This window comes from Sciurus vulgaris, assembly GCF_902686455.1.
Source record: "Sciurus vulgaris genome assembly, chromosome: 3".
NCBI lineage: Eukaryota > Metazoa > Chordata > Mammalia > Rodentia > Sciuridae > Sciurus > Sciurus vulgaris.
The window spans coordinates 40,112,628-40,123,790 of NC_136463.1; the positions used below are offsets into that span (position 1 = coordinate 40,112,628).

General features: G+C 57.0%; 1 protein-coding gene across 1 annotated transcript in view; it reads right to left on the bottom strand.

Moving 5' to 3' along the window:
• TMEM132E (transmembrane protein 132E) overlaps nucleotides 1-8,537 on the bottom strand; it is a 52,122-nt gene extending 43,585 nt beyond the window's left edge. Inside the window, exon 1 of the mRNA XM_079135414.1 lies at nucleotides 6,945-8,537. Coding sequence (XP_078991540.1) covers nucleotides 6,945-7,011 — 67 coding nt within the window. The 5' untranslated portion in view covers nucleotides 7,012-8,537. The remainder of the gene's footprint in view (nucleotides 1-6,944) is intronic.
• Nucleotides 8,538-11,163: the final 2,626 nt, after the last annotated feature.

The window sequence follows — 11,163 nt, forward strand, 5'->3', positions numbered from 1 at the left end:
CTATGTGAGCTCGGGGCCGATGGGGAAGTCCCATTAAAACCAGAGCAAATCTGTTCATGTGAGAATCAGCATGGCCTTCTGGTGGTGGTCATGCTGTGGGTAGGTGATGGGTGGAAAAGTGTTCTGGTCAGAGGGAACAGCATGTGCAGAAGTTCTGACTGGAATAGAGTATGATTCATCCAGGAAAAGCAGCCAGGGGAGAGGAGGGGAGCTCAAGGTGAGGCTGGAGGGGCCCACATGGCATGTGCCTGGTTTAGGGAGATGGTCCCTGTCTCTGTGGCTCACGCCTGTGCTCAGTCCCTGTTTGCAGGTATGGTAAAAAGACCTCCCTGTACAGGCTCAGAAAACCTGATTTCAAAAGCAGTGTGGTCAGGGCTCTGTTGAGCCTCAGCATTGCCTTCTGTAAAATGGGGACCACAGGCCAGGCACAATGGTGCATGCCTGTAATCCCAGTGGCTCGGGGGGGCTGAGATAGGGAGATTATGAATTCAAATCCAGCCTCAACAATGGTGAGGTGCCAAGCAACTCAGTGAGGCCCTGTCTCTAAATAAAATACAAAATAGGGCTGGGGATGAGGCTCAGTGGTTGAGTGCCCCTAAGTTCAATCCCCAGTACGCCTCCCCCACAAAATGGGGACCACAGGACTGCCATCACACAGAGGCCACTATGAGCATCAAGTGGATCTGAACTGCAGAGACTGTTGGAACTCTCAATTAGGCAGTGTGTGTCCGCGGCTGAGCAGGTGTGCACTGAGCATGCGCCTCTCTTCTGGCTCCCACCGACACCTTTCTCCTGCCGTGACAAGTCTGCTGTATCATCTGAACCAAGCTGCCAAAAATACATTCACTTCTGGGCCAGAGCCAGGCTCCCCACAGCCCCCAGGGCTCAGGGCCGGGGCAGGAGGCCTGCAAGGTAGGGGGTTACAATCTCTGGGCAAAGGGTAGTCTCTCCCCTTCAGACCTTCAGCAAGCAGGTGACAAAGGCCACCTGTGAGGGTTGGAGCTTTGCCTTCCTCAGCCTCTGTGAAGATGAGGCTGCCTCTTGTCAAATGGGTGCTCCCTGAGGGCAGGAGACATCTTTCCACCTCCTCTCCTCTCCTTCAGTAAAACAGAGAGGCGGCCACCCAGTGCGGCTATGACCGGTTCTGTTTAAAGGCCCTGCAGGGCTACGTTCCTGGGGAGGGGCCTGAGGGTAAGGGAAGGGGTGTCCTGGCTGCCTGCACTCTCTGGGGCTGCTCTGTAGTGTCCAATGTTGTTTGGGCCTGGGAGTCTTTAGATGGAGATGCCTCTGGGAACCTGGATCATTTTAAGAGACATTCATCCATCCTGGTGACAATGGGGACATCATTCTCCACACTTGATCTTAGCCAAAAGGCCGAGAAGCGATAAGGGGACATTATTCTCTAGGCCCCTAGGATCATGAGAGATGGGCCCAGGGAAATAGAGATAGGCCGAGAGACCCCACAGCAGCCAGTCCACACACGTTCCCAGTTTGAACTCAAAAGGAAAGTCATGTATGGAAGAGTTTCCAGTTGCTCATCCCCATAGGCCATAGGTGTGGGTGAGAATGCAGTGGAAAGGACTCGAGTTTGATAAAAAGGAGAACTTTCCAAAGGCAGATAATTATTTAGATAATTTAGGCAAAAAAATGAGATTTTCTTCAATTATCTTTTCTACCCCCATTTTTTTTTTGCACTGAATTATTCATTCTTGCATTCATTCATTTGTGCAATAAGCACTGAATTATCTAGGTAATTGCTTCCATTTTCCACTCTGTCCTGCTGGGCTGTCTGCTAGCCAGCAGAGCCCGGGGTGTGCCGGGGTGTGTGGGGGAGGTGGGTAGGAGGGAGGGGGGGCTGAAGGGGGCAAACGGGAGAGTGGAAAGGGGAAGGTCACTTCTGGACTCGCAGCCTGTGGGTGCTGGGGGCGCTCGCAGGGCTGGCTTGTCCCCCTGTGACCACGCTGGCCTCATTTGTCGCAGGGCCCCCTCCCCTGGACTGTCCATTTGCCTCCAGAGACTGGTGTGCGGCTGGCTGAGTGCTGGTGCTCCGAGACACAGGGCCTCATCCTGGGGACTGCTGGAAATGGCAGAGCCAGCTGAATGGCTGATAACAAGTCCTGCCTTTCTTTGCATTTAAAAAGACAGAGAAGGAAAACAGGAAAAGACATTTATTTTCTTAAAAATACACACGCACACAACCGGTTCATTAATTTCTTATTAAAATTCCGTGTTGAGCTCGGGCAAGGAAGGAGTAAGGAAGACCCTGGGGAAGGGGCGGGGAGGAGAATCATCTCGGCTTGTTAGCATCTGCTGCAGGGAGGCTAGGAAGATGAGTGTCATGAAGGGGCTTCTCCATCACCAAGCAAGGGTGGGACTGGGTTTGGAGAGTTCATCCTCCCGGCTCTGGCAGAGGAGGAAAAGAGGTCTTCGGGGGAGTGGGATTCCTGGGGCTATGAAGCAAATGGATGACAGTCAGGGTTTGAACCCAGGTGTCCTGCATCCTGAGGTCTGTGGTTTCAAACTGCTTTGAATATCAAGAATAGGGGGCTGTCTGGTCTCTGCAATCAGACTTGGAGCTCCTGATAGGGAGCTGGGAAGGAGACTCCAACCTCTCTGTGTTTCTTTTTTAGTGCTTGGTCAGGTTTATTAAGAACGCTACTCATGATTGATTGCCTCGACTGCTTTCGACCAGAGGCTAGCTCAAGACTAGAAGCGCCGCTGTGGAAGAGGCTGAGGAGAGGGAGGATGACTGGGGTGGTGGAGCCTGCTGTCAATCCATGAGCCTTGTTTAGGCTCTGGGCTAGTCTTGATTCCAGAACTAACTTGGGGGGTGACCTTGATCAGCCCCTGGCTTTGTGCATCTATTTCTTTAGCCACACAGTGGTTGGATGCGGTGGCTCTGTGGTGGCTCAGTGTGTGGATGTCATTACATCATGTGTAGGGAACAAAGAGAGACCCTGCCCCAGGCAGTGGGCCAGACCCTGGTGGTGGGGTCAGCACCTCTCACGGTCTTGTTTCTGCAGTAGCATCCCACTTGCCCCCAGCCTCAGGGGTCTGTGGGGGCCTGTCTGGCCCCCAGCAGTGGCCCTGGAGATGCCTTGAGTCCACAGGGGCAGTACCTCCCACAGCCAAGCACCCAGCCCTCCTCAGAATAGATTCCAATAAAGCTCATTTTCTGCCACCAAGTTTATAACACATCCCCACCTACTGGCCTCAAACATTAACAAGGCTGTGTGGTGGCACAGGGCTCCATGTGGCCAGGAGCAACAGGGATGTGGGAGGAGGGAGGCAGCATATGCCTTGCTCCCAGCAGCAGGGCCGCCCCAGCCTGTGCCTGCCCTATCTTTCTGCATCTCTAGAGGGGCTCCCAGTTTGGGTCAGGAGAGTGGAGTGGGTAGCGTGGACATAACCTGCAGGAGAAACTAGGCTGCTGGGCCAGACACCACATGCACTCAGGATCATGCACTCAGAGCAATGGGGGACATGGAATTCCTATCCGGAGGCCATGTCATAACATAACACCTGAGACGCATGATGCAAGTGTCTTGTATGTGCCCCTCAAGGGGCATGGCATGGGCCTGCTCCTTCTTGCTCTCTTCCTGGTGTATCTGCCTGTCTTTTCCTCTGTCCCTCTTCGGCCCCAGCTCTCTCCCTCACCCCATCCATTTCTTCTGAGCACCTACTATGTGTGAAGCATTGAAGTAAGAGAAGACATGGAAGACAGGACTCCTGTCCTCAAAGAAGGTGGGGACAGTCAGGAGGTAAACACGCCTGTGCACATGCTTCCTGTGTGTGTGCCCAGTCTGGACTCAGTCCCTGAAAGGCAGCAGGATATGCAGAGGCGGCACCAAGACAGCTCCAATACTTCCGTTGGGGCAGGAGGGCTGCTGGGGAGCAGTCAGTGGGAAATCTAGGGATACATCTGGAGGAGGTGATAGCTGAACTGTGCTTTGAAGGGTAGGCAAGGACTTCTGGAGGAAGGGTGATCCTGATGGAGGGACCTGCAGTGCAAAGCAGAAAGGCAGGAGAGTGGAGCAGAGCGATGCCTCCTAAGGTACATGGAGGATGGAGAGGGGAGTACCACAGACAGGGAGATGTCGACCGAGACAAGATCAAGAGGGATGCGGGACACCAGGGCAAACGGTGTACCCTTGACCCCACAGTCAGTGGGGAGCCACTGAAGCTGACTGAGAAGGCAACTAATATGATCAGCTCTCCAACAGATTTAGCCACCACCTGGTCCTCCCAAACGCATATTCAAACTAAAATGGTGGAGAGTCTCCCCAAAGGCACATACAAGAAAGTGGCCTTCAGAGATGATCTCTGGAAGAGGCCTTCACACTGGCCATGGTGTAGGGGCATCTAGATATCCCCACCACCAACCCTTTGAGCTGAGCTGGGCCCTGAAAGGGAGTGGGTGCCTCTGCCCAGCAGTCCTGGTAGAAGGAGAGGAGGGGAGGGATGGGCCAGAGACCACAGGGCCCGTGGAAGGTGGGGACACTAGGGAGGCAGGCCAAGGTCACCCTGTCCAATGGTGCCAGAGTCAGACAGAAACCCAGGCTACTTGCCTCCAGTCTGGCTGTAGTCAGAACCCTGTAGCCCCAGTAGCCTGCCAGGCATTGAAACACTGCAACTGCCCCTTCACCCCACAGTATCGGGATAGCCCAGAAAACCCAACCATGAATTAGCTTGAAGTGAAATCAAGTTCATGTACCTTTCTTAACAGAGGAAATGGTTGGCAGAATGGGCATCAGTAGCCTTGGAGAAGGAAGGCCCAGGGGACCTTTTCTTTAGGGGGGAGAGGTTTCTTTTATTCGGGCCTTCCCATCTGGGGGATCCCCAAATTTGAAGCATCTTCCCCTGAGGAAGAGGACACTAAGGCTTGGGATGGGGAAGAGGCTCCGGGTCTCAGGAGAGGAGCTTGGAAAGGTAGCCGGACGGTCAGGAGGTGGAAGCCTGCCCCACCTCAAGTTTTTTCTTCCTGCAGCCAGGTCCTGAGCCCCATGAGTGCTGGCACTGTGCTAGCAGTGGCTGTGTGGACTGACAGAAGAAAAAGCCACTGCTCTGACCACCTGCAGGGAGAAGTCCCGGGTTCCTAAGGAAAACAGGAGGCAGAGAGCAAACACTCCCAGGTGTTTGCAGGCAGGAGCCAAGGCCCACCTGGAATTGGAGCTTAGGAAGCAGCCAGGATGCTGGCAGGTGACAAAGGGGAAAAGAAATTTAGTGCCGAGATTTAGGAAGGTGGACAGAGGAGACCTAAGGACAGTGTTTGAGCTGTCCTGAGGCCTTAACTGGATTTCGGGATGGAAGTCTGACAGCAAAATGCAAAGATGGGAAGAACCATGCCTAAACTCCGTCCTGAGCTTTCAGGTTTCCTCCTGCTGGGCACTCCAATTTCCATGCTCACCAGGGCCAGTCACCAGCAGCCCATGCAGCTCCAGTGGACGGAGGAGTCCACCTCTTCCCCTTCCCCACCTTCAGTCTTGCAAATCTGGCAGGCAGAGATTTCTGGTTCCTGGCTGCACTCCCAGCGGCCTCACCCACTTCCACCTACCCAAGGCTGGCCCTTGCCCTGCCCATTGCTCTCATAAAGAACTGAAGGCAAAACAGCCCCTGGAATCACTTCCCTCGGGGAACAACCAATCCCCAACCATAGAGGGCGGTCAGCCGACTCCCCTCCCCCTCCTAGCCCCAGGACCCTTGGATTCAGAGATCATTCTTATTCTTTCAATCTTGTGAATGCACCCAGGTCAGGGTGAGCAAGGCCGCTAGATAGAGACCTTGGGCGCACTCATGGGGGGCTTGGGCAGGCTCCTAGGGACTGGGTAGCTCTGGGCAAAAGCTGAGCACCGCACATGGAGGGTCCCTCACCAAAGTGGAGAAGCCACTTCCCCCTTGTCAAGTCCCTCTCCATCCTGTCCGAGGCTCGCCCTCATCATCGAAACCTTCCCCGCCCCGCCCTTGCTGGTTGGGGAAATGTGTCCCAGCTCTGTTGAATACACGTTGGGAAGGGGCAGAGGCCGCTTTTCTCCATTCTCCTCCCTTCAGTCCTCTTTCTCTCCCTTCGGTCAGCGCCCCTAGCCTCTTGGAGCGTCTCCAGCTTGCGGAAGGCCCGACGCAGCCACCTTCCGTCTGGTCTGGGTTACCACGCTGGGGGGCTGTTCAGAGATCCTCTGTCCCCACCCGTGTCCCCGCTGTCCCACTGCCAAAGCGCGCCAGTCCGGCCCCTCCCTCTCCCACCCCTTTCCCGCGGAGCCCGGGGCGAGCCTGGGGAGCAGACGCAACAGATTGCAGAAAGCGAGAGCGCGGAGCCCGCTCCTTCCGCGCGCCCTGCCGCCGGCCTGCTCCCGCTGCCCAGACCCCCACCTCCCGGCTTCGCTAAGCCGGCCATTTAGATGCAGCTCACAGGACCGCGGGCGGCCGGCTCCCCGGGCCCTGTCAGTCCACTTCCCTTCCTCAGGACCGCCGCAGGAAGCCAGACAGCGGGCCGCGCGGCCCCGCACCCGCCTGCGCGCCAGCGGCCGGAGAAGATGCGACCGCGCGATCCCAACAGCTCCCCCCGCCCGGCCCGCTGCAGGGGAAACCGCGGGTGGGGAGGCTGGAATGTGATCTAGCGGACCCTTCCAGATTACCGTAGACGGACACGCCCCCAGGTTCTCGGGTTTGGACCCTTCTTTCTACCCCGGAGAGGAATGGAACGAACCCTCACCCAACCCCTTTTCCTGGGCCGGGCTCGGTCCCCTCGGCGGATCTCCAGCCTCAGCTCCCGCTAGAGGGCTTAGGGGCCGGCGATAACTCAAGCTGCAGCCGAAGATGCTAGGCTGGGAACGGCGGCAGAGTCCGGGGGGGTGGCGATAGGGGTTCTCCTTTCTCCGGTCCTCCCTGTGCCCCCTCCAGTGGCGCCCGCCGCATCTTCACCCCCGAGTCTGCGCCGCGACACTTACCGTGGGCGAGCAGCGCCGAAAGGCAGAGCAGGGCGGCGCCGCCGCGGCCCGACATCCCTGGGGCCATGGCCGAGGCGGGGCCGAAGGGGTCCGAGGGGGCAACAGTCGACGATGACTTGGCCCCAGGATGGGCTTGGTCAAATCCAACTCAGTGTGACAGTGGCGTCCCGCTGTCTCTGTTGAAGCTTCGGGGGCCAGGAAGCGCAATTCGGGGACACTTTGCGGGGAGGGGGCGTCCCAGGCGCCGCCGGCTACACCCTCGGAGATGGTGGGGGCGCAGCTCCGGGCAGGAGGAGCCTCCACCTCCCTCAGCTGGTGCCCCCTGCAGGATCTGTGTGGCGAGGGGGGAGCCGCACGTGCAGTCCCGGGGCCCGGTGGCAGCGGACGTCCCGGGGGCTGCCTAGAGACGAGCGCCGAATTCCCTGGCCCCGCGGCCCAGCTTGAATCTGAACTCGCACGAGGGTGCAGATTTCCAACAGAAGCCCCGTTTTCCTTGGTTTCGCTGGTAACCCCACATGGAGAGCGCAGCTTTCTTCCTCCAAGAGCCCTGCAGCAGCCCCAGTATAAAAATCCTAGGTCGGGTGCAAATGAATGATTTCTTTCGCAGAGAAAATCAAGGCAACTTTAATCCATCCAGAGAAGGAAAAGTTTCCGTGCAGTACTGAGACGGGCGACGTGGATCGCTACCACCCTAGGCGACGCCCAGACCGAATGCCCGAGGCGGGTGGCCAGATGTTTGTCCCCTCGCAGGGTTCGCTCCTGGACTCCAGTGCTCTCTCGCACGTCTCGACCAGGGCCCGCGCTCATCACAAGCAGGCCCTGCGCCTCCTGGCCCGGCAGCGGCTCGGTGTCTGGGGCTAGGGTGGCGCGGCCGGGACCGGCTGCCCCATAGGAGATGAGATGGGGCTTAGAGAAACGAGGGAGCGGGAAAGCCAGCTAATGCGCCCTGATCCGAGCCCTTCCTACCCAGAGCATCGACTCCAGTCTCCAGACCACAAATGTTGTAGGATGGAGAGGGGCTCCACCAACCCACCGCAGCTCCCGGCCTCCCCTCGCGGGTCTCGCTGTATCAGCACAGAGGTGCACTACCCCGCCTCGCTCCTCGCCTTCCCTGGGGGGACCTGCACAAACCTTGAACTTTTCCGGGGTTCAGAGTCTCCGACGCCTCCTTCTCCCCGCCGCCCCCGCCCTGCCCCTGGACGCCCGCTCGCCCGCTGTCTCCGTGCAGCAGGGCATCGGTTCTCGCTCTCTGGGAGTCAGTTTGGGCGACAGGATCACCGCACCAGTCCCGGTTGCGGGTGGCGAGACATCGGCGCGGAGCCAGCGGCCAGGGCACACGGCACCTGCGCAGCCCCGGGCCGGGGAGGCGGCAGCTGGTGCCTATCAGGCCGAGCAGAGAGGTGCCAGCAGGGGGGCCGGCTCCCCATGGACGTGTGTAGGGGGAGTAGAAGAATCAAGGAGCAATAAGGAAAAGGAGGCAGGGGAACCACAGTTGCACGAAGCCGTCGCCACCGCCGCCACCGCCTCCTCGGCGCTCGCGCCGGCTGCTCCACCGTAAAACACTCGGGAGACACACTCGCGCTCGCCACCCTCCTCCCGGGTCGGGGATTCAGCGCCCACCAGAGCAGTAGCGGGCGCAGAGCTTGGCGCGCTCGCTCCCCTCCCTCCCCTCCTCTCCCCTCCCCTCCCAGATTCCCCGTGGTCACGTGGCCCTGGAGCGCGCGGCCCACGGCTCGCGCGCCACGGAGGCTCCCCCGCCCTAGCTCTCCCTCGTCTGTCCACGTGTCCATTCCGCATTCCCAGCCTAGGGGCGCGCGCGGCTCTTTAATGAGACTCGGGCAAGAGCCGACCTAGCGATTCCGTTCTCCTCGGGTTTACGTTTCATTTTTCCTCCCTGACGCAGGCTAGCGCTGGGACCCGAGTGAGGTTGGCCGACTGCAGCGGTTGCGTTTCTCCACGGAACATGCCACCGCAGTCGCCGATGTCCCTTTTCAAAAGATGCAAGCTCCCCGCCGGGCGTCGGAGGTGTTCTACAGTCGTTCTACCAGAGGCGCGGGTAGGGGGCACCCTACCCGCGCCACCAGGGTCTGTGTGGGACTTTCCAGGGCACCGGTGGGAATCAGCCTAGCTGCCGCGCCCAGCTCCTCTTGAGTCGCGAGGAGCTCTCGGGCTCAGCTTCGTGCCAGGATGTGCCAGGGTCGCAGCTCCGGGTAGACCCAGTCGGCTGGCAGTAGGGGGATGGGGCCGGAGAGGAGCGACTGTCAGCTTACAGGTTGTTTTGTAAACCTTTAAAGGGGCTTGGGGATTGGGCGAGGAACTGCCATTGCACATTCACCCAGGCATTTGCTGATGAGGGGGAGGGATGGATGGCGGTTCATTCCCACCATCAGGGCCCTTCCATTAGTTCACAACCAAGATCAGACCCGACAAGTCAACCGTCAACGGTCAATCAAGCATTGGATCAATAGCAATGATTTTGGCATCATTGGGCGTCATGCCCTAACCCCCAGAGGCCTGATCTCAATCCTGCTTTACTCTGGAGGAAAAGGGTCTTCAGTCCTATACTCCCCTTTTGGGGGGCATGGGTCTTGAAGATTACCCCTCCATACCTCTGCATTCAACTAGATGGAGAGTGTGGGGTAAGATATGTCTGAATAATGCTGCATGGGGTGCTCAGTTCCAGACCCTATCTCCCTTAGCCCTCTTGACCCTGAGTTTCCTTTTCATCCAGTAAAGTGACATGTTGTTTTTGGAAAATAGGCTTTCTCTTCCCTGGCTGCTGTCTGTCCCTGCCTCAGCTTGCCTGCAGGAGCAGTTTCACCCCTCCCCCACTCCCACATCTGTCTGGAGCTGGAGATGCATTGTGAAGAGCGTTGGCTAGGCTCTTGGAGACCCTGGGGATGGAAGGTGCTGGAGTAGTCAAAGAAGTTGATTCTCATTAGGAGGCCCCCAATGCCTGATGGCAATTAATGTCACCCAAGGGCTTATTAACCATCTCATTCAGAGGCAAGCCAGCATTCAGGCTGTGTGTGTGTGTGTGAAAAGGGGGAGAGAACCTCCTTCTGAGGCAGGAGAGGGCTCCAAGAAGGGAGGAAGGAAGTGGGATCCTTCTACCCCTGCCCATCCACCTGACTGGAAAGGACATGGGATCTGAGTGTGACCAGAGGGAAGAGACAAGACTGCTTCCCACAGAGATATGGACCAAACTTCCCTTCTTCACAATTCTTTGCAACTTGCACAGGAGCTGGAGGGCCAGTGATTCAGCCCACTCTGGAAATTGAGCACAGTGTTCTGGTCAAGGTATACAGGGACTCAGACATAGGCTTCTTCTCCCTGCCCCTAACTCAGTTTTCCCTTCTTCTTCCCTTTCACAACAGTACTGTGAATATCACCAACATTAAAAACATTATAGGCACAACAGTGAGCAAGAGAGAACTAGCCCTTGTCCCCATTCTACATTTAGAAGGGAACTTACTTTCTAAAGGGAAGGCAGACACTAAGCTTATAACTTAGTGGAATTTACATTCTAGAAGGAAGGCAGATGCTAAGCTTATAATTGAATACAGTTGTGACACCTGGAGTTATGTGCTTTTGCTCATCTTATAGAGAAGACAGAGGTCCATATCAGGAAAGGTGAGGGTGACCCCTGTGCTCTTTAGAGGACATGATTTCAGCCTGTTCTTTCTGTACTTCCTACATGGACCAACTGTTCATGGACTATGTCTGATATCACCCTGCGATCATTCTCCAAATGCTGGATCTCTCTCCTCCTTGTCATGGAGAAGTAAAGAACTGCTGGTACCCACCCAGAAACTGGAATAACCAATGATACCAACATCAGTGCCCTGTGAACTGTTCCTTTTGGCAGTGCACATTCCAGGACTCAGGGAGAAGGCAATTGGTATGAGGAGGATACAGCCAACTACTGCCACTCTTCCCATCTCACAGGTGCTTTACCTGTGGAGGGAGTCTTTTGTTCCCTCTGCCTTTCCTACCAGACCAAAAAGATGCCCTTGGCCTCACCTGTGAGTCCTAATCATGGATTCCCAACCACCATGCCACTGGAATCTGGAGAGGGGGCAGTTCAGTGGAAGCAGTTCCAGGTGGAGCCCAGGCTGGAGGGAGGAGCCATGCCAAATAAGCACCTTCTTAACTTAAGGCACTATTATCTCCTTTCTGCTTTCCCTTCCTGGTTGGGGTGGAGAGTCTTTCTGGATAG